The sequence below is a fragment of the Somniosus microcephalus genome, chromosome 11, assembly GCF_052327205.1.
Source record: "Somniosus microcephalus isolate GS21.2 chromosome 11, FLI_Smic_1.0, whole genome shotgun sequence".
Classification (NCBI taxonomy): domain Eukaryota; kingdom Metazoa; phylum Chordata; class Chondrichthyes; order Squaliformes; family Somniosidae; genus Somniosus; species Somniosus microcephalus.
The window spans coordinates 212,948,162-212,971,142 of record NC_140997.1 but is presented as its reverse complement, the minus strand read 5'-3'; the positions used below and the strand labels follow the sequence as shown (position 1 = coordinate 212,971,142).

Sequence of the window (22,981 nt, the reverse complement as noted above, 5' to 3'; positions counted from 1 at the left end):
GGTAACAAGTGACAGGGACGCACATATCGCCCATCCTGAGTTGCACTGAGAAAGTGGTGATGGATCTTCAAGTAGCGATTGTTTGCACAACTGAGTAGCTTGTTGGACCACTTTAGAGGGCATTAAGAATCAACCATGTCGTGTGGGACTGGAGTCACATTTGGCTAGACCACGTAGGAGTAGCTGGTTCCCTTCCTTAAATTAGGCCTAGACTTTACAGCACAGAGTTAAAGTAAAAAATACACAATCACAATAGGGCTGTATCTACTGAAATGTAACACTTGACCAAGTGGCTTAATGGAATGAAACACTCATTGGAATAACACTGTGATATTGTACTGTAATGAGAGAACTTTTGTATTTGGTTTGATACAACCACACAGTGCTGTAAATTAAATTGATAGTGCAAAAGAAGGAACAGATAATTTATGCTTTAATACTTAGATAATGCAGGAAGGGAAGGTTACACCACTGTAACTTACAAAGTCTGAAAGAAACAGTGCTCCTGTGATTACCCTTCTCCACTGTTGGATATTAGGTTGATGCACAATGTATAATGAACAAAGAAGAAACACAATTAAAACAGTTTATTTAGCCAAAGACTATTTGCCTTTTTATTGTTTGTGTTCATATTTCTGTAAATGTCAGAGGTTTTGTGTTAGTTGTTCATTGCTCCTACAGCTAAACCTGAAATTTACAAGTTCTTGTCAGCCCCTCTTTAAGTGCAAGCTCTCATTCAAGCTTGCAGGAGCAAGATAAAGGAAAACATATTTGTAATAACAACAGAAAATGCTGGAAATACTCAGCAGGCCAGGCAGCATCCGTGGAGAGAGAAACAGAGTTAACGTTTCAGGTCTGGGACCCTTCATCAGAACTGGAAAAAGCTGGAGATGTAACAGATATTAAGCAGGTGCAGAGACAGTGGGGGGGGCGGTGGTTAGGAGGGGAGGAAGAAATAGAACATCCTGTACTTTTGTAAGAGGCAGGAAAGATAAAATGTTGCAAATGGGAATGGCAAAAATCATACTGCATGAAAAATGGGGGCAGGGATAATTATCTGAAATTGTTAAACTCAACGTTGAGTCCGGCAGGCTGTAAAGTGCCCAATCAAAATATGAGGTGCTGCTCCTCGAGCTTACGTTGAGCTTCATTGGAACAATGTAATAGCCCGAGGACAGAGAGATCAGAGTGGGAGTGAAGCGGTGAATTAAAGTGACAGGCGACCGGAAGCTCAGGGTCACCCTTACGGACTGAACGGAGGTGTTCCGCAAAGCGGTCGCCCAATCTGCGTTTGGTCTCCCCAATGTAGAGGAGACCGCATCGTGAGCAGCGAATACAGTATATTAAATTGCAAGAAGTACAAGTAAATCGCTGTTTCACCTGGAAGGGGTGTTTGGGCCCCTGGACAGTGGGAGGTAAAAGGGGTGTTGCATCTCTTGCGCTTGCACGGGAAGGTGCCAGGTGAAGGAGCAGGGCTGTTGGGGGTGATTGAGGAGTGGACTAGGGTGTCACGGAGGGAGCGGTCCCTTCGGAATGCTGAAAGGGGAGGTGAGGGGAAGATGTGTTTGGTAGTGGGATCACGTTGGAGGTGGCGGAAATGGCGGAGGATGATCCGTTGAATGTGGAGGCTGGTGGGGTGAAAGGTGAGGACAAGGGGAACCCTATCGTGGTTCTGGGAGGGAGGGGCAGGGGTGAGAGCAGAAGTGCGGGAAATAGAACGGACACGGTCAAGGGCCGTGTCAACCACGGTAGAGGGGAATCCTCGGTTGAGGAAAAAGGAAGGCATGTCAGAAGCACTAGTATGGAAGGTGGCATCGTCAGAACAGACGCGGCAGAGACGGAGAAACTGGGAGAAAGGAATAGAGTCCTTACAGGAAGCGGGGTGGGAGGAAGTGTAGTCCAGGTAGCTGTGGGAGTCGGTGGGCTTGTAGTAGATGTTTGTTGAAAGCCGATCGCCAGAAATGGAGACGGAGAAGTCAAGGAAGGGAAGGGAAGAGTCGGAGATGGACCATGTGAAGGTGAGGGCAGGGTGGAAATTGGAAGTAAAGTGAATGAACTTATCCAGTTCAGGGCGAGAGCAGGAAATGGCACCAATACAGTCATCGATGTACCGGAAAAAGAGGTGAGGGAGGGGACCTGAGTAGGACTGGAACAAAGAATGTTCCACATGTCCCATGAACAGGCAGGCATAGCTAGGGCCCATGCGGGTTCCCATAGCAACACCTTTAATTTGGAGGAAGTGAGTGGAGTCAAAGGAGAAGTTGTTCAATGTGAGAACAAGTTCAACCAGGCGGAGGAGGGTGGTGGTGGATGGGGACTGGTTGGGCCTCTGTTCAAGGAAGAAACAGAGCGCCCGAAGGCCGTCCTGGTGGGGGATGGAGGTGTAGAGGGATTGGACGTCCATGGTGAAAAGGAGACGGTTGGGGCCAGGAAACTGGAAACTGTTAAAGTGACGGAGGGCGTCGGAAGAGTCGCAAATGTCGGTGGGAAGAGACTGGACAAAGGGAGAAAAAATAGAGTCGAGATAGGAAGAGATAAGTTCCGTGGGGCAAGAACAGGCTGAAACGATGGGTCTACCAGGGCAGTCCTGTTTGTGGATCTTGGGAAGGAGGTAGAAGCGGGCTGTGCGGGGTTGGGGGACTATGAGGTTGGCGGCCATGGAGGGAAGATCTCCAGAGGAGATGAGGTCAGTGACACACTTGGAAACAATGGCTTGATGTTTGCTAGTGGGGTCATGGTCCAGGCGGAGGTAGGAGGAGGTGTTGGAGAGTTGGCATTCAGCTTCCGCACGGTAGAGGTCGGTTCGCCAAACAACAACAGCACCACCCTTATCAGCAGGTTTAATGATAATGTTAGGGTTGGATCGGAGAGAATGGAGTGCTGCAAGTTCAGAGGGAGTTAGGTTGGAGTGAGTGAGGGGAGCAGAGAAATGGAGACGGCCGATGTCACGTCGGCAGTTAGCAATGAAAAGATCTAGAGAGGGTAGAAGGCCAGAGGGAGGGGTCCAAGTAGAACGAGAATTTAGAAAGCGGGAGAAAGGATCAGCCGTGCGGGGGGAAGACTCCTGGCCAAAGAAGTGGGCACGGAGACGAAGGCGACGGAAGAAGAGCTCAGCATCGTGCCGAGCTCGAAATTCATTCAGGTGGGGGCGTAAGGGGATGAAGCTCAGGCCTTTGTTGAGGACTGAAAACATATTTGTATTGGGTCCTCATTTATTGTAGTGCATCATTAGTATATGAACCTCACATATTTGTACTGAGTGGCATTATCATAGGACTCATGTATTGTGATTTGGCACTACTATAGGAACTTCATGGCATTCAAACTGGTGCAGCAGTACTGTAAGAACTTTACTTACACCGGGGCAACACAATTACAGCAATCTCACTCATACTGGTGTGGCAATACTATAGGAACCTCACTCCAACTGTGTGTGGACTACATTAGGAGATCACAGTGTTGTTTTGCAGGATGCTCACTTGAACTGGGGTGATTTAACTGTAAGAAACCTAAAGTGGAGATATATAACTATAGGAAAATTATAGTGTCCGTAACAATCCAATGCTACCAACACTTCAATGGCACTTCTAGAGAAAACGAATGCTACACTACTGTAAACACCCCTCACTCACACTGATTTGCTACAATAGTTACCTCACACTTCACTTACACTGATGCCACCCCTTAGGGTGCTCACATATGCTTGGTTAACAGAAACTTGCACTACAATAGGAAACTCACATTGCTCCATTTGGTGCAACACTACTGAAGGAGCGTAACTCACATTGGCGTGGCATCACTATAGGAACCTCATTGACACTGTTGTAACACAACTAAAATATCCTATCGATTACACTGGTGTGGCATTATTATTGGAACCTGACTTGCATTTTGTGCTGTGCTAAAGTAACAATATTACCACACTCACAATGGGGCAACATAATTCACATTTCTTACACTTGTGCAACAGTCTAATAGATATCTCAATGATATTGTTGTAGCACTACTAATGGAACCCCATAGTGATCATATTGATGCAATTTTACTATAGGAAGTTCGCTGCAGTTGCACTGGGGTACAGGTCTATAAGAACATCACTTACACTGGAGCAAGACCACCATAAGAAGGGCACTGATATTGCACTGGGGTGATTATCTATCGGAAAATCACTGGGCAACACTTGTACATGAACCACTACAGTAATACTGTTAAAGGAGATTCACAGTAATTGAAAAGCAACAACATAGCCTTACAAAGGAACCTCCCTTACATTGATTTAGAACAATACTGTCTAATATTCCTTGTGCCAATGTGGCACTTCTTCAGAAAATCATTGCCCCTGTTATGTACTAACCTGCTGGCACATGTGAGACACATTACATAATGCCAGCTCACTGACCCCAGTCAGGTTACACTGTTTAAAAACAATCAGGCACTCCAGCTTTCTCTGACACCTGGGGTACTATTCTGAATAGGCGAGCATCTTGGATTGGATTCTGTAGGTTGTGTTGTTTCAGTATTTTATACTGGAGCCAATTAATTACTCCAATTCAAGACCCTAGGTGGGTAATGGTGGAGGCAATGGAGCTAGAACAGAGCAGGAGTCTGAGGCTCTGTACCGTGGTTCTATTTGTGCTGTTCCGCATGTAAATTTTGATGTGAAAGTTGTAGCTTAAATAGGGGCATAATATGGTTCACACTGGTGGAACCATACTTTAGAATCTTTACTTCCAGTGCCACAATACGAACTTGTCCTGTAGTGGTACCAATGGTACTATAGGATCTTACACTGGTAATAATACTACTGTACTGGGAATCTCACAGTGCCCATATTGTTTCAATACTAGTACAGAAACCATAAAATGTTAGCATTAATGCAGCACTACTGTACAAATTTCACAAATGTGGCGCCACTATAGGGAAATCACTTCTACTGTGTGACACCACTCCAGGAAACTCACAGCACTTGCACTGATTCGGTACCAAGTAAAGGAACCTTGTGTACAATGGTGTTGCACTGCCACAGGGACCTCACAGCACTTGGTGGCTTAGCAGTCCAAGAGCCTTACAGAATCTAAACTGATGTAGGACTACTGTTAGAACATTATAGTGCTTGCACAGGATACGTTGCTACTATAGGAGCCTCACAGTGCTTATGTTATGTGCAGCAGTACTGTAGAAATTTTCTGTGCTTATGCTTGAGTGGCACAACTATATGACTTCACTTGTATTAATGCAACATTACTTTAGGAAGCTTACACTGATGTGACATTATTAAAGGAACATCACTTACAGTGTTGGAACAATACTACAGGAATGTCACCGCACTCACACTGGCTCAACACTACTATGAAAACCTTACAGCACTTCATGTGGCATTAATACAGGAACCTCACAGGGATTGTGCTCATTCCTAGCCAGCTAATGTACACTTAGAATAGTTTGTTAAATTACTAGATTCTACCTGTGATTGAGTAAACTGCTGGGGAAGATCTTAAGAGTCCACTGATTACCTTATCATTGTCCGGACTCTTCCTGCAACTTTTCCAATGACAACCTTAAACTGGGACCATCCTTGAACCTCCTCAATCTCACTGTCCTACTGCTAACTCTGACCCTATAGGAGTGCTGCTAAGTGGCCCTCACATTCATATATCCAGGTTTTGACATTTCCTTTTGACTTCAAATCTTTAGAGGTTATCCTTTGGAACGAGAATAATACCTGTTATAAATCTCATCATCATTAAGAAACTACTCATGAAATAACGCTGGACGGCCAGCTGGTGGCGCCGTCCAAGGAGTATAAATACTCGGGCGTGGGCCCAGCTTTCCAAGGACATTTTGTAAGACAAGGAACTAGTGAAGTACAACTAGACCTCCATGTTCTGAAACAAGTTGATTAAAGCCTTGCTTTATACTCAAACCAAGTGCGTAGTGAGTTTTATTACGTCAATACCTATTGCTGGATACAGGGGAACACCATCAGTACTGTGGAATTCTTTCCCAAGTTTCCTTTCTGTTAACAAAGCATCCACTTGGACTGGATGGGGGAAGTCGATAGAATGAGTGATTGGATACAATCTGTTGAGGCCACTGCTGTACGTCCTTCACTGAACGTTAGTATCACAATTAGTAAAATGAACTGTGAGACCTTTATATTCACTTCTGTTCTGTCTAAAAGTATCCCGTAATTCCATGGATTACTACATTGGGTTTGAACCAGTACAAAATTAGTATTAAACTAGTTCTAAGAGAAAGCCTCACCCTTGAGTTTAAATGTTTCTCGTGTGTCTCGGTATCACAAAAGTTATTTTAATAGCTTTAACTGACATCACTGACATTCTTTACCAGAGTCATCAAACAACACTGACAGGACCAAGAAGCCTCAAAGTTCTTAAGTAATTATTGATCCACACCGCTACTGGTTCAGAGTTTCACAGTGTTCAGGTGCTCTCTCGGTCACACAAGGCCTCCACAGCATTACTGGGTCCCTGTGCCACACCGCCGATCACAAAGAACATGTTATCAATTTGGAGACTGGCACAAGAGCAGCGTGGGGTGTTCATTGCAGGTAGACTTTCCCATTTCCTCTTGGTTGGATTAAACCCTTCCACTGACCCGAGTGGCACCGGCTGGTTTCCTGCAATTCAAATGAAATGAAAAAAAAATAAGGAACTAGTCATTTAACCATTTAAAAATTACCTGAAGTGTGGATGGTATGGGTATGGTCCAACATCAGTTCTGAGCCCTTGTACAGTAACCTCATGACGCACCTCTATTTCACTATATGTTAAGGGGGCTATTTTCACATGTGGATTAAGGTGCATTTTCACAGTAATGTAGGGACATCCAACATCACTGCTAAACTTCACCATATGTAACTTTGTGTCTTTAGTGAAATTACTAAATTTTTAATATCTGTCACCTCTTCAACCTCCACATTACAAACAGCTTCAATCTAAGAACATTCTCGACAAGTGGGCTACAAGTAACAATTCCTGGTATTGGAATAGATCAGGAATTCCCATGCACTGTACAGAACCTCTCCTAGCGGGAAGTGGCAGTGTCAGAAGCTTTAGCTGGAATCAGTGGTAGAAGGATCGTCAAGTCCAGTTCTGGTCACCAAGAAACAAGAGAGACATTCAAGTGTTGAAAGCAGTGCAGAGAAGAGCCATGAGGCTGGTCCCTAGTGGAAAAGGTCTGAGTTATGAGGAGATAGTGGAGAGAAGTGGGCTTTACAGCCAGGAAAGGAAGCACCTGAGGTGGCCTTATAGAGGTATACAAGATAGTTAAGGATATGGAAGAGGTAAATCCAAAATATTAAAGAAAGACTTGCATTTATATAGCGCCTTTCACAACCACCTGATGTCCCAAAGCACTTTACAGCCAATGAAGTACTCTTTGAAGTGTAGTCAATGTTGTAAAGTAGGAAATGCAGCAGCCAATTTGCATACAGCAAGCTCCTGCAAACAGCAATGTGATAATGACCAGATAAACTGTTTTGATGTTGAGAGATAAACATTGGCCAGGACACCAGGGATAACTCCCCCGCTCTTCTTCAAAATAGTGCCATGGGATCTTTTACATCCACCTGAGAGCAGACTGGGCCTCGGTTTAACGTCTCATCCGAAAGACAGCACCTCCGACAGTGCAGCACTCCCTCAGTACTGCACTGCAGTGTTAGCCTAGATTTTTACGCTCAAGTCTCAGGAGTGAACCCACAACCTTCTGATTCACAAGCAAGAGTGCTACCCACTGAGCCACAGCTGACACTGTAAATTACAAGAGTAGGACAAGGGGCATAGATTCAAACTACTAAAAGGTACATTGAAGACTGATATCAGATGGTTCTGCTTCACACAAAGAGTAATCAATACTTAGAATGGATTTCCAGATACAGGAGTGGAGGCAAAAACCCTGGAATCATTTAAGAAACAATTAAATGCTGCTATGAGGGAGACATAGGGGGGAGGAAAATTCGGTTGCTTTGTGTCTGCAAAACAACTAGCGCCCAGGCGCAGCGCCGCCAGCACCGCCAGCGAAATTCAGCGAGAGGTTAGTGGCAGTGGTAACCGTTAGCGCTCCACGGTGCTGCGCTGCCGGCGATGACATCACAGCGCCCCGCTCACGATCTTCGGTAGCGCCCCCTGACTTACCGCCGGACGCTATGTCCAACGGGGTCAGGGGGGCCCACCTGCGGCCGGGGCGGTGCTATTTAAAGGCGAGGTGCAGGGCGGCCATTTTTGTTGCTGGCCACCTGCCAGCACCTGCCCCCCCGTTGCCATCCCCCACTTTCTGAGAAGCCCCCCCGCAGAGTGCCAGCTGCGCTCCCTGAGCCGGGCACTTCTCTTGAGTGCCGGGCTCTTTTGCTGGCACTCCGATCTCCGGTGGCCCAGCTGGGCCCCGGGTCGTGCTGAGCAAGGCCCCTCCCCTTTACGAAGGGAAGGCCTAAAATAAGAACATAAGAAGTAGGAGCAGGAGTAGGCCATATGGCCCCTCGGGCCTGCTCCGCCATTCAATAGAATCATGGCTGATCCGAACCTAGACTCACGTCCACTTCCCTGCCCGCTCCCCGTAACCCCTAATTCCCTTATCAGCTAGGAAACTGTCTATCTCCGTTTTAAATTTATTTAATGTCGCAACTTCTACAGCTCTCTGAGGTAGCAAATTCCATAGATTTACTACCCTCTGAGTGAAGAAGTTTCTCCTCATCTCAGTTTTGAAAGGGCAGCCCCTTATTCTAAGATTATGCCCCCTAGTTCTAGTCTCACCCATCAGTGGAAACATCCTCCCCGCATCCACCCGATCAAGCCCCCTCACAATCTTATATGTTTCGATAAGATCGCCTCTCATTCTTCTGAATTCCAATGAGTAGAGGCCCAACCTACTCAACCTTTCTTCATAAGTCAACCCCCTCATCTCCGGAATCAACTGAGTGAACCTTCTCTGAACCGCCTCGAGAGCAAGTATATCTTTTCTTAAATATGGAAACCAAAACTGTGTGCAGTATTCCAGGTGTGGCCTCACCAGTACCCTGTATAACTGCAGCAAGACTTCCCTGCTTTTATACTCCATCCCCCTTGCAATAAAAGCCAAGATTCCATTGGCCTTCCTGATCACCTGCTGTACCTGCATACTAACCTTCTGTGTTTCATGCACCAGGACCCCAGATCCCTTTGTACTGTAGCACTTTGCAGTTTCTCTCCATTTAGATAATAACTTCCTCTTTGATTTTTTCTGCCAAAGTGCATAACCTCACACTTTCCAACATTATATTCCATCTGCCAAATTTCTGCCCACTCACTTAGCCTGTCTATGTCCTTTTGCAGGTTTTTTATGTCCTCCTCACTCACTGCTTTCCCTCCCATCTTTGTATCGTTGGCAAACTTGGATATCTTGCACTTGGTCCCCTCCTCCAAATCGTTAATATAGATTGTAAAGTACCATGGCACATAGCGCTGCGATACTGACTCGCAGTGCCCCAAGAGGGACGCGGGGCGCTTCCAGTAGCGCCCCTCCTCCCTCTCGGGGCGCTACCTGGGAAAATTGGCTCTAAAAGTAGTGCCCCGGCGAAGTTAGCACCCCAAAGGGGGCGCAACTCAATTTTTCCCCCAGGGTCTTTTTGGATGGATTAATTAAACTGGGCTGAATGACCTTCCTCATCTGTAATTACCTTATGATCAAGGGGTGAGGGTGCATCTGTGAGCTAAAAGGGCTGGAGGGGAAATTTTTATCTGTGAACCGAAGAGGGCATTGGAGGGAAAGCGTGTGTTCCTTCGATAGCTCAGCTGGTGGAGTGGAGAACTGTAGCATGTTAAATGCAACACAAACTCATTAGGTTGCTGGTTCAAATGTGGCTCGAAGGAGCATGTGTGCTGACCAGTGAATAATGCCTCTGTAAACTGGGGGATAGCATGAAGGAGTGCGATTGTGAAGGTGAGAGTTCAGGCATCTTTTGGGAAAGTGATGGCCTGGTTGTTTATGGATCAACACAAGTGTCCCTTATGCTTTCTTAATTTTTTTAGATAAAAGATTGAATAATCGTGAAGTAAAATAGTGTTTAAAATTAACCAGAATGCACAATATTTAATGCAAAATTCCAAATTTTCCAGGAATTTCTTCAAGAAATATAAGCACCAGGGGGTTATTTGGAAGGAGTTCTACAGCTCTGGATTACATATTCACCCGCACAGATTTATTATATTATGCTCACATTCTTTTAACAGCAGATGAATGTCACATTCTATGCTGCTGGGTAAGATGCACAAGAAGTGACAACGCGTGAGAGAGGAGAGTGCTTTATTAGGTAACAAGACAAAAATAGCTTTTTATGGGTATAAAGTGGAAATGAAGTGTGAATTAACAACAAACAATTCTGTGGGGAAAATTTTCCTCTCAAAATGTGAAACTCTTTTGCAATATTAATAAGGAACATACCAATGCTTTTGTAATGTGAATTAACACCTTTGTTAAAATAAAGAATTGCATATATCCCAATTTATTATTCTAATTTCACCCTCACAGGTTTAAAATCAGCTCAAAATCACTATATTTTGCCTTGTTCTTATCTGGGCTGAATCTAATGACATGATCACTGGTATTTTCCATCATATTCTATACATGAGAGGGACTCAAGAGACACAGCTGCAACCGTATTCAAGTCGAATTTCTGTTCTTCATTCTGCCTTCATTGCCTTTGTACTGAGTTTTTAGGTATTAAGACAGAAAACGTTGGAAATACACAGCAGCTCCATCAGCATCTGGAAGGAGAAAAGGTAGGTTAAGGTTTTGGGTGTAGCCCCTTCATCAGAACTGGATACTGGGAGAAAAGCAAGTCCTTTTATGAGACTGAACAAAACGAAGAGGGGGTGGGGGGAAGAGTAGCAGGTAAAAGTTGAGTGTGGGGCTTGCTCATTAATCTCCCAATGTCCAGTTCTGATGAAGGATCTACACCCAAAATGTTAACGCATCGTTCCTCTTTCCAGATGCTGAAGGACCTCCTACATATTGGCAGCATTTTCACTTTTTTTTCCTGACTTCTAATGTTTGCAGTTTTTTCTTTCTAGCCTTCAGTTTTCAGGAACGTGTTTCACATGTCTGCCTTCAGAAAAAAAAATCCAACATATGAAAATAGGGGCTTTAAATCGATTGCCCTTCCAGCACATTCCTGCCATGTGGCACAGGGGTCGGAAATTAGGTGGAAAACCAGGTCCTAGTTTTCCCCGCTAGTGTCTACCTCTGTCGGTCCCAAACATGGTTCCATGCTTCAAGAAGGGGTGTGGCCCAGGGACAAGACTCTCGGGTCAGGGGAACATGCTGGATCATGCAGCCCACCAGTACACCAAGTGAGACCAGGCATGCTAGCCGCCCTCTGGTAGAACTCATCCCCCTACTTTTAACAACCTAGGCCCCTGAAGATTTCAAAAGGAATTGATGGATTTTTCAGCCCTCTTATAAAGGAAGCCAATGAGACATTTAAAAGATGTTTCTGGAGGGACAGGCCAGCACTCCCGCTCCCACAGATTGCGGGCGAATTTAATGGCGGGACTTCAATATCATTTTTGAATTAAATTTTCCGCCCAACAGCAGGCCAGATTGAGAGGCTGGCTGCTGCTGGCTGGGAAAGCCAGCGGTAGAAGGACACAGCCGGGGACCCTTGGGGATGGGTTTTTGGAAATTGGGGGAGTCGGTCGATTGCAATCGGCAGATGGTTTGCTTGGGGGGCCGGGGGGTGGGGAGGGAGGGAGGGTGGCGGGGCGGGGGAGGGAGGGAGGGTGGCGGGGCCGGGGGGTGGGGAGGGAGGGAGGGTGGCGGGGCCGGGGGGTGGGGAGGGAGGGAGGGTGGCGGGGCGGGGGGGGGGGGAGGGAGGGAGGGTGGCGGGGCGGGGGGTGGGGAGGGAGGGAGGGTGGCGGGCGGGGAGGGAGGGAGGGTGGCGGGGCGGGGGGTGGGGAGGGAGGGAGGGTGGCGGGGCGGGGGTTGGGGAGGGAGGGTGGCGGGGCGGGGCGGGGGGGGGAGCACTCCTGCTCCTCTCGGCTCACAAGCAGTGCATAATAATCACTTGCCTGCTTGATCCGGCTGCTCCGTCTCCATTCAGCTGCCGGGTTTCCGGAGCCCTGGGAAACCTGGCCGGCCAGCATTAAATTTAAATCAAGCTCCCAACTGCACCGTGGCACGCCATCCAACCCGCTGCTGTTAAATTGGCAGGCAGGTTTTGACCTCTTAAGAGTTCATTGGTTTCATCTCCTGCTTCAGAGGGTACTTATCTTGTCAAAGTTAATTATGGTACTGAGCCTTCAAAGTCTGTTGGCCTTTGTATTATTCATGGAACAGACAAATTCAGCAAGGTATAAAATTAGCAACAGTGTTTGGACGTGGAAATTATTTCAGCATCTTGTGTACAATTTGGAGCCAACCACAGCCACACAAACTGCTGCAAATATGATACGTGAAAAGTAACTGTTTAGATGGCACAGTACAAACACAGAGGGGGAGAAATTCCCCTCCTTTGCGCCTCCCGTGGGGGGCACTAACGGGGCGCAAAGGTCTTTTCACCCAGCCACAGCGCTGACCGCGCCTCCCGCCAAATTCCACGGGAGGTTAGGGGCGGCGCTACCAGGTTGCGCCCTGATCTCATCCGCCTGGAGGCCATGACGTCATCTCCGGGCGCATCGCCCCGTTAGCGCCCCGGCAGATAAATTCCCCTTCGCCCCCTGCAGCAGCGCCGGGCGATGGCAGCGACTGCTGCAGGGGCCGCTCGCGGGGCGGAAGTTAAAGGTGAGGTGGGCGGCCGCCCTGAAATAAATGTCGGCTTTTTTGAAAAAATTTTTTTTGTTGCTCCGGCCGCGGGGTCCGTGCCGTGATCGGTCAGCCCGGCACTCTGCTTGAGCGCTGGGCTGATCACGCAGCACTCCCGCTCCCCCGCGCTGCAGGTACGTTTAACTAAACTGCAGAGTTCGCAGCGTGGGGACCTTCCCTTTAATTCAGGGAAGAGCCCCTGCAACGTGTCAGCGCCACGCAGCCCAGTGCGTGGTGCTGCTGAGCTGTGCGCCCCGGGTCGCGGACTTTCCCCCCAGCACTTGCGCTCCAAGAAGGAAGTGGCGCGCTTGATTTAGCACTCCACTTCCGTCTTGGAGCAAAAAGTGGGAATTTTAGAAAGACTGGAAGAGGTTAGTGCCAGGCGCTAACCTTTCCTGCTTTTCAATTTTAGCGCTCCAACCGGGGCTCGAGGGCAATTTCTAGCCCAGAGCCTTCCGAAAACAAACATACATGTCAAGTGCAGATGCCCTGCTTATAAGAGATTAACAGTAGAGATTGAAGCCTCATTAGGGGACAGACAGACTGGAAAAGATCACAATTTATGCCTGAAATACTTTCCTGGTTGCATACATGACCATTCCCATAAAATGCCAAATGTAATCATTAGCCTCGAAATAGATGTGTGTCGAGTATATCAATACATTTGGTCCATGCTGATGGCATGAGTGTTCGATGCTCTTGATATATCCATTTCCTCCTGTAATCATCCTCAATTAAGATGCAAACTCATGCAGGGGCAGAGGAGGCAACAGCCCTCGAGCACCTCACACAAATTCTTTTGTCATGAGCTCAGACAGGGGCTGTTGGCAGACATTTCAAATATGGGGCCTGGCCTCACCCAGCAGTCAATGAACAGTGATCAGGATTGAGAAAACAAAAGCAAAATACTGCGGATGCTGTGAATCTGAAATAAAAACAGAAAATGCTGGAAATACTCAGCAGGTCAGGCAGCATCTGTGGAGAGAGAAACAGAGTCAATGTTTCAGGTCAATGACCGTTCGTCAGTCATCGACCTGAAACGTTGGGCAGGATTTTCATTGGGCCATGGAGTCGGGATTGGAGGCATGTGGGGGGTTAAAATCCCGAAATCAGGGGTCCCGACCCCATCCTGCACCCAACCCGTCTCCATGCCAGTTTCAAAGGAGGTGGGTACCCGCCCCGCACTGGGACCCGCCTACCCGAGACGAGAAGGGATTAGTGCCAATTAACTGCCTGTAAACAGATAGTTAACGGGCAGTTTTTAGCCTAATCCCTATTTTTAATGCTGAAGTGTGGCATTCCCGACGGCTCCAAACCACGCCAAGTTTGCGAGGCGGGCCGTCGGGTTGAAGGACTTGGAGGGGTCGAGATATCGGTGTTCAGGTGAGTGATGTGTGCATGAGTGTAAAGGTAAGTGTGTTTGGTGTGTCTAAAGTGTTTAAAGAAGTTTAAATTACCTTTTCTTACCTTTTCAGCCTTCTTTCCTTTAGGTCTCGGGAGTCCCTCATCTCACCGGCACAGAAAGCAGAATGGCTGCGAACTGTCAAAAGTGACAGTCTGCAGCTTTCTGTGCAGGAGAGATTTCTAACTGAGTCTGTGGAGAAGGACTCAGGTTAGAAGTAAGACTGTCAGTGTTTGACAGCTTCAAACAGCTGTGAAACGCTGATATTTCATCTGTCAAAACGTCTTGACAGATGAAATTTCAGTCTGTGACGTCACCTGTTGCCGGGTGGCCCTTAATTGGCCTGCTGAGCCCGCTGGGCGGGCTCAACAAGGTCAATCAAGTTAAAATCGCGTGGATTGGCCACATCTCGATGAAGGCGGGACTGCAACCCCGAAAGTTGTAGTCCCGCCTCCTACCTGACTCCTGAATGAAAATCCAGCCCGTTGACTCTGTTTCTCTCTCCACAGATGCTACCTGACCTGCTGAGTATTTCCAGCATTTTGTTTTTATATCAGGATTGAGAATCTTGGCTTAAATTTCTGAACGGCAGTTCAGACACACTGAAGCTAATTGGAATATCCACTGTTGTCCCTTGTGAGATCAGCAAATTCTCAAAGACCAGGAATCAAACCTCTCTTACCTTGGTTGCTCAGTGCCAGTGCACATAGTGCATATAAATCCATTTTCTTTTGTATAAAATGGGAAACAAAGCCTTAATGGATGTGCTGTTCTGATGTGCCAGATTTTAAATGCATCAGTGAAATAAGACAAGTTTGAACTTGCTACAACAAATTGATCTTTCTGAATAAGGGATCCGTTGCACTGTGAATTAACTGAAAACACAACAAAAAGTATCTGCAATAAGTTTGAAACATAAAAAGCGGAATGCACAGCGCTCTTGACATACACCGGCATACACCGACCCCTATTTTCCAAACTTCATATTGAAAACCTAGGCCTTGATTTTCCTCTCAAGTACCACAAATTTTTGGGTGGTGCCGGGGTAGAAAATGGATGAAAATGGGGTGGGGAAACCTCCCACCAAATCTCCGCTCCTCAAAATGGCCATATAAATTTTTCTCCAATCCTCCCATTTGGAAGCGGAGCGGTCCGTCTGTTGTTTGCCTGCCCCCCCCCCCCCCCGCCATATGTAAATGACAGTGGGAAGCAGGGCTTTGGCCGACAGCTCATGTCTCTCAGTCACTGCTCTACCTCCGCCACCCAAGAACAGCGCTTGGATGGAAGAGGCACTCAAAGGTTTTAGCGCTTTGGTATGTAAGCTGCAGATTTTTAAGAAGTTACTTTTGGCTGCGGTCTTCTTCGGTTTCCAGCCCCTGCCCATTATGACCTGCTTGCAGCACGGCTTTACACTTTGGAACGCTGCTCCGATTTCTCCTGTTGTTGGCCTGCTCCTTTAAGATGCTGCAGCTGCACAGGACATCCCTCCCACGCAATGCTGGACTCCCAGTGGAAGGCACACATAGCACTGGGTGTCTGCCCAGAAAACTTAATTAGCCCTGGCCCAGGGAAATGGAGCAGGACCACTGCAGGGCTAGCCCGGAAGCTGGAAATCCCACCCCACCCCAACGATCAGGAAAATCCAGGCCTTGTACTTTCAGAAAGTACAATTATCAAATGGAGACACATTTTGCTTGGCCATCAATCACAATCAACAGTACAAATGGTGCTTGGTGTTTGCAGTCAACACAGTTCCCGACCCCTTCTTTGGGACTGGTTATGGGAGCCAGGAAGAACGGCATTGCCTAAGGCACTTTCCAACACTTCTGAAAGTACAGAGCTATTTCACAATGCTCAGCCTCATTAGGAACTGTTAGATATCTGTTCAAGAGATAACAGGCGTGACAGTACACATAGAAGGGTATCTACACCAAGCTTGTGTGGATGCAGAAGACATTTTTTTTTGCCTAATGATAAAAGGCCACAGCTTTCCTTTTCTCAAAGGCCTGGCCCCAGTCCAGATCAAACCAACTCCATTAAGTAATTAAATGAATTCCAGCATTTTTATTATCTTTGCTCAGAGCATTTTATTTTATACCTCTAACCAAACAGGAAACATAGAAAGAACTGCAAGGTCGGACGTTAATGTTTCAAGCTGACACTAGCATTGAAAGAAAAACTCTGCCTGTTTAAAAACAAAGGTGCTGCAAACATTGACCCCTGCGGTACCGTATAGTACAACTCACCCCAGGTCTGACGCTAATCCTCTCGAGTACACTCGGTCTTCTTTTTTTACCCAACTTCTTATCCACTCTCTTGTTCTCTGCAGGATTCACGTACACCTGGAAGTTCAGGGTGGGGAGGGGGTTCTCCCGATCTCCTGGTGTAACCTCAACAGAAACCCTGGAGAAATGGTGTAATCAGTAGTTTGTGCCATTTCTGCAGGGTTTACGCTGATCTTCTGCCAAAGTTATGACAGGAGATTGGGAAATTTAACCCAAAGGACTTCAGCTTATTAGGTAGTTTTTCATATGGTACTTTTAAAAACTTCTCTGAGTCCAACATATCTATCCAGTTTATATGTAACTTCCTCAGAGTAACTGAGGAGTTTTGTCAGGCATAATTTTGCTCTTTGAATCAAGTTGATGGCTCCTTATGAAGTTACTGCAGCATAGGTACTCCTTCAGCCGACTCCTTAGAATGGTTTCCATTATTTTATCTGTTACTAGCTGGAGTGCCCGGCGGTGCCGAGGGTTTTTTGAGGGCATATAAATGAGTTTGTCTGTCTGTCTGTCTGTGTGGGAAGGAGAGAGAGAGAGACAGGGAAAGAGAGAGAGAGAGAGGGAAGGAGACAGAGAGAGAGAGGGAAGGAGAGAGAGACAGAGAGGGAAGGAGAGAGAGAGACAGAGAGAGAGAGGGAAGGAGAGAGAGGGAAGGAGAGAGAGAGAGGGAAGGAGAGAGAGAGAGAGAGAGAGGGAAAGAGAGAGAGGGAAGGAGAGAGAGAGAGAGAGGGAAGGAGAGAGAGAGAGAGAGGGAAGGAGAGAGAGAGAGAGAGGGAAAGAGAGAGAGAGAGAGAGGGAAGGAGAGAGAGAGAGAGAGGGAAGGAGAGAGAGAGGGAAGGAGAGAGTGAGGGAAGGAGATAGAGAAGAGAGGAAGACACCCAGGGAAGGGGCTGGACTCAGAGCCCAGTGGGTGAAGAAGGGCGGCCGCCATTTTGTGAGGTCAGCGGGAAGTTTGAATTGCGGCGGCCGAAGGAAGGAAGAAGGTGAGCTCTCCCTCCCTCTCCCACCCCTTCACACTTTCCCTCCCTCACCCTGTCTCTCTCCCTGCCCCTCTCTCTCCCTGCCCCTCTCTCTCTCTCCCTGCCCCTCTCTCTCTCTCTCCCTGCCCCTCTCTCTCCCTGCCCCTCTCTCTCTCCCTCCCTCACCCTCTCCCTCCCCCTCTCTCTCTCTCTCTCCCCTCTCTCTCTCTCTCCCTGCCCCTCTCTCTCCCTGCCCCTCTCTCTCTCCCTCCCTCCCCACTCTCTCTCTCTCCCTCCCCGCTCTCTCTCTCTCTCTCTCTCCCTCCCTCCCCGCTCTCTCTCTCTCTCCCTCCCTCTCTCTCCCTCTCCCTCCGACTCACCTCGGTACCAGAACGGAGTCAGTCCGACACCGGGAGGCCGGGTGCCTATCGCTCAGAAGCAAGCCCGAGGTTCCTCATGTTTAACCAGGCGGGCCTTTGGGCCCGGTTGGCCGGGCGGCAGTCGAAGGCCTTTCGCTCCGGACTCCCGTGTGCGAGAGCCCGGCGGGTGAAGAAGGGCGACTGCCATTTTGTGAGGTCGGCGGGAGAGAGAGAGAGAGGGGGGGGGGGAAGGAGAGAGAGCGAGGGGGGGGGGGGAGGAGCGAGAGAGCCGCCGCTCCTCTGGTTGATGTGTTGCGGGCCGACCCCTGATGAGCGCCCGATCCGCTGAGCCGGAGCTCTCGCCACTGCTCCCCTGCTTGCTGTCTCTCGGGCCGCGTGGTTCTCTGTTTTCCCGCGCAGCCGGCCAGAGAGAAGAAAAACAAAAGAGATGAAGAGAGACACGACTGAGTGAACGATCTAATTTAAAGCAGCCTCTCCCCCGCTAAAAGATGAGAGCCGGAGGGAGATTTTGCGGGTGAAGAGGGGCGGCCGCCAGCGCTTCAGGCCCGGCTGGTCTTTAAGGGCCACCACTCACCTCAGCTCAGCTCCCACTCGGCAGTTTGAAGGATTAGGCCCTGTCCACAAATGCCATGAAACGCCCCCCAATTGGTCAACCATCATGTCACTCAATGCTAATGAGTGGTAGGATTGGTGAATCGCTAATGAGCGGATTTTTGAACGTTTTTTGTATACTGTCCGGACAATTTTTGTCTGACCAAAAAGTAAATACACCTATGACACTCCCCTGATCATCAGCTTTCTTTTGATATAACATATGTGTAGGTACGCTCTATAACTTTTGAGTGTATAGCAGACAGACAGATGGACATACAGACATAATAATTATATATATAAATAAAACTAGGTGGAGTGCCCAGCGGTGCCGAGGGTTTTTTGAGGGCATGTTGTTGTTGGAAGAGAGAGAGAGAGAGAGACTGCGGGGAGAAGAGAGCGACTGGGGGGAAGAGAGAGAGCGACTGGGGGGAAGAGAGAGGACGACTGGGGGGAAGAGAGAGAGTGACTGGGGGAGAGAGAGCGACTGGGGGAGAGAGAGCGACTGGGGGAGAGAGAGAGACGGGGGAGAGAGAGAGACTGGGGAGAGAGAGAGACTGGGAGTGTGAGAGAGAGAGAGAGAGAGAGACTGGGAGTGTGTGAGAGAGAGAGAGAGACTGGGAGTGTGTGAGAGAGAGAGAGAGAGAGACTGGGAATGTGAGAGAGAGAGAGAGAGACTGGGAGTGTGTGTGAGAGAGAGAGAGAGGCTGGGAGTGTGAGAGAGAGAGAGCCTGGGAGTGTGTGTGAGAGAGAGAGAGAGAGAGACTGGGAGTGTGAGAGAGAGAGAGAGACTGGGAGTGCGAGAGAGAGAGAGAGAGAGACTGGGAGTGTGAGAGAGAGATAGAGACTGGGAGTGTGTGTGTGTGAGAGAGAGAGAGACTGGGAGTGTGAGAAAGAGAGACTGGGAGTGTGTGAGAGAGAGAGAGAGACTGGGAGTGTGTGTGAAAGAGAGAGAGACTGGGAGTGTCAGAGATAGAGAGAGACTGGGAGTGTGAGAGAGAGACTGGGAGTGTGAGAGAGAGAGAGACTGGGAGTGTGAGAGAGAGAGAGACTGGGAGTGTGAGAGAGAGAGAGACTGGGAGTGTGAGAGAGAGAGAGACTGGGAGCGTGAGAGAGAGAGAGAGACTGGGAGTGTGAGAGAGAGAGACTGGGAGTGTGAGAGAGAGAGAGACTGGGAGTGTCAGAGATAGAGAGAGACTGGGAGTGTGAGAGAGACTAGGAGTGTGAGAGAGAGAGAGAGACTGGGAGTGTGAGAGAGAGAGAGACTGGGAGTGTGAGAGAGAGAGAGAGACTGGGAGTGTGTGAGAGAGAGAGAGAGAGACTGGAAGTGTGTGAGAGAGAGAGAGAGACTGGGAGTGTGTGAGAGAGAGAGACTGGGAGTATGTGAGAGAGAGAGAGACTGGGAGTGTGTGTGAGAGAGAGAGAGACTGGGAGTGTGAGAGAGAGAGAGAGACTGGGAGTGTGAGAGAGAGAGAGACTGGGAGTGTGAGAGAGAGAGAGAGACTGGGAGTGTGAGAGAGAGAGAGAGACTGGGAGTGTGTGAGAGAGAGAGAGAGAGAGAGACTGGGAGTGTGTGTGAGAGAGAGAGAGACTGGGAGTGTGAGAGAGAGAGAGAGACTGGGAGTGTGAGAGAGAGAGAGACTGGGAGTGTGAGAGAGAGAGAGAGACTGGGAGTGTGAGAGAGAGAGAGAGACTGGGAGTGTGTGAGAGAGAGAGAGAGAGAGAGACTGGGAGTGTGTGTGAGAGAGAGAGAGAGACTGGAAGTGTGTGAGAGAGAGAGAGAGACTGGGAGTGTGTGAGAGAGAGAGAGACTGGGAGTGTGTGAGAGAGAGAGAGACTGGGAGTGTGTGTGAGAGAGAGAGAGACTGGGAGTGTGAGAGAGAGAGAGAGACTGGGAGTGTGAGAGAGAGAGAGACTGGGAGTGTGAGAGAGAGAGAGAGACTGGGAGTGTGAGAGAGAGAGACTGGGAGTGTGAGAGAGAGAGAGACTGGGAGTGTGTGTGAGAGAGAGAGACTGGGAGTGTGAGAGAGAGAGAGACTGGGAGTGTGTGAGAGAGAGAGAGAGACTGGGAGTGTGAGAGATAGAGAGAGACTGGGAGTGTGAGAGAGAGATAGAGAGAGACTGGGAGTGTGTGAGAGAGAGAGAGACTGGGAGTGTGAGAGAGAGAGAGAGACTGGGAGTGTGAGAGAGAGAGAGAGAGACTGGGAGTGTGAGAGATAGAGACTGGGAGTGTGTGAGAGAGAGAGAGACTGGGAGTGTGAGAGAGAGAGAGAGACTGGGAGTGTGTGAGAGAGAGAGAGACTGGGAGTGTGAGAGAGAGAGAGACTGGGAGTGTGTGAGAGAGAGAGAGACTGGGAGTGTGTGAGAGAGAGAGAGACTGGGAGTGTGTGAGAGAGAGAGAGACTGGGAGTGTGAGAGATAGAGACTGGGAGTGTGTGAGAGAGAGAGAGACTGGGAGTGTGAGAGAGAGAGAGAGACTGGGAGTGTGTGAGAGAGAGAGAGACTGGGAGTGTGAGAGATAGAGACTGGGAGTGTGTGAGAGAGAGAGAGACTGGGAGTGTGTGAGAGAGAGATAGAGAGAGACTGGGAGTGTGAGAGAGAGAGAGAGACTGGGAGTGTGTGAGAGAGAGAGACTGGGAGTGTGTGAGAGAGAGAGACTGGGAGTTTGTGTGAGAGAGAGAGACTGGGAGTGTGAGAGAGAGAGAGAGACGGAGTGTGTGTGAGCGAGAGAGAGACTGGGAGTGTGTGAGAGAGAGACTGGGAGTGTGAGAGAGAGAGAGAGAGAGAGAGAGAGAGACTGGGAGTATGAGAGAGAGAGAGAGAGAGACTGGGAGTGTGAGAGAGAGAGAGAGACTGGGAGTGTGAGAGAGAGAGAGACTGGGAGTGTGAGAGAGAGAGAGAGAGACTGGAAGTGTGTGAGAGAGAGAGAGACTGGGAGTGTGAGAGAGAGAGAGACTGGGAGTGTGAGAGAGAGAGAGAGAGAGAGACTGGGAGTGTGAGAGAGAGAGAGAGACTGGGAGTATGAGAGAGAGAGAGACTGGGAGTGTGAGAGAGAGAGAAACTGGAAGTGTGTGAGAGAGAGAGAGAGACTGGGAGTGTGTTAGAGAGAGAGACTGGGAGTGTGAGAGAGAGAGAGACTGGGAGTGTGTTAGAGAGAGAGACTGGGAGTGTGAGAGAGAGAGAGACTGGGAGTGTGTGAGAGAGAGAGAGACTGGGAGTGTGAGAGAGAGAGAGAGAGACTGGGAGTGTGTGAGAGAGAGAGAGAGAGACTGGGAGTGTGAGAGATAGAGAGAGACTGGGAGTGTGAGAGAGAGAGAGAGAGAGACTGGGAGTGTGAGAGAGAGAGAGAGACTGGGAGTGTGAGAGAGAGAGAGACTGGGAGTGTGAGTGAGAGAGACTGGGAGTGTGAGTGAGAGAGACTGGGAGTGTGAGAGAGAGAGAGAGACTGGGAGTGTGAGAGAGAGAGAGACTGGGAGTGTGAGAGAGAGAGAGACTGGGAGTGTGTGAGAGAGAGAGAGACTGGGAGTGTGAGAGAGAGAGAGAGAGAGAGAGAGACTGGGAGTGTGTGAGAGAGAGAGAGAGAGACTGGGAGTGTGAGAGATAGAGAGAGACTGGGAGTGTGAGAGAGAGAGAGAGAGAGACTGGGAGTGTGAGAGAGAGAGAGAGACTGGGAGTGTGAGAGAGAGAGAGACTGGGAGTGTGAGAGAGAGAGAGACTGGGAGTGTGTGTGAGAGAGAGACTGGGAGTGTGAGAGAGAGAGAGAGAGAGAGACTGGGAGTGTGAGAGAGAGAGACTGGGAGTGTGAGTGAGAGAGACTGGGAGTGTGAGTGAGAGAGACTGGGAGTGTGAGAGAGAGAGAGACTGGGGGTGTGAGAGAGAGAGAGACTGGGAGTGTGAGAGAGAGAGAGAGATTGGGAGTGTGAGAGAGAGAGAGAGAGAGAGAGACTGGGAATGTGAGAGAGAGAGAGAGAGAGAGAGAGAGAGACTGGGAGTGTGTGAGAGAGAGAGAGAGAGAGAGAGTGGGCTGCTACGGACCGCCGCGGCCGCTCCCCTGGTGGCTTTGGATCGGGCTCTGGGGCGGGGCTGTTGACGCCGCGGGGAAGTTTTGTGCGCGGCGGCTCCCGGCACGGACCGCCGCGGCCGCTCACCTGGTGGCCGTGGGTCCGGCTCTCGGGCAGCGCGGTTGACAGCAGGTTCAACAGGTTCTGGGCATTGTCTAAACTGGCGACTAAAACAAACCGATTGGCGTCCGTCTCGGGCCTTGGGGGCAGCGGCATCGCGCCGGGAATCCGCTCAACTCAAGGCCCAGGCTTCCTGCGCTGCTAGGCCGCGCCCGGCGCCAGCACAGCCGCTCGAAATGGCCGTCAAAGTTGGCGAGCCTCTGGGCGAAGGGCAGGGGATCACTTCATTTCTAACTGTTCCTAAATACTATTTAAAACTGAATTAATTTGTTCTTTTCCTTAGTTCCCTAACACACAGAAAGTGGGAAAAATAAATAAATAGTTAGGAATCAAGATGGCGGCCACTCACCTCAGCTCAGAAGGATTAGGCCCGGCCACACACGCAATGAAA

The 22,981-nt window shown here is 49.0% G+C and overlaps 1 protein-coding gene across 1 annotated transcript in view; it reads right to left on the bottom strand.

Annotated features, from left to right (window-relative positions):
* Positions 1-416: 416 nt before the first annotated feature.
* klhdc8b (kelch domain containing 8B) overlaps positions 417-22,981 on the bottom strand; it is a 161,261-nt gene continuing 138,696 nt past the window's right edge. Inside the window, exon 6 of the mRNA XM_086001866.1 lies at positions 417-6,640. Coding sequence (XP_085857992.1) covers positions 6,444-6,640 — 197 coding nt within the window. The 3' untranslated portion in view covers positions 417-6,443. The remainder of the gene's footprint in view (positions 6,641-22,981) is intronic.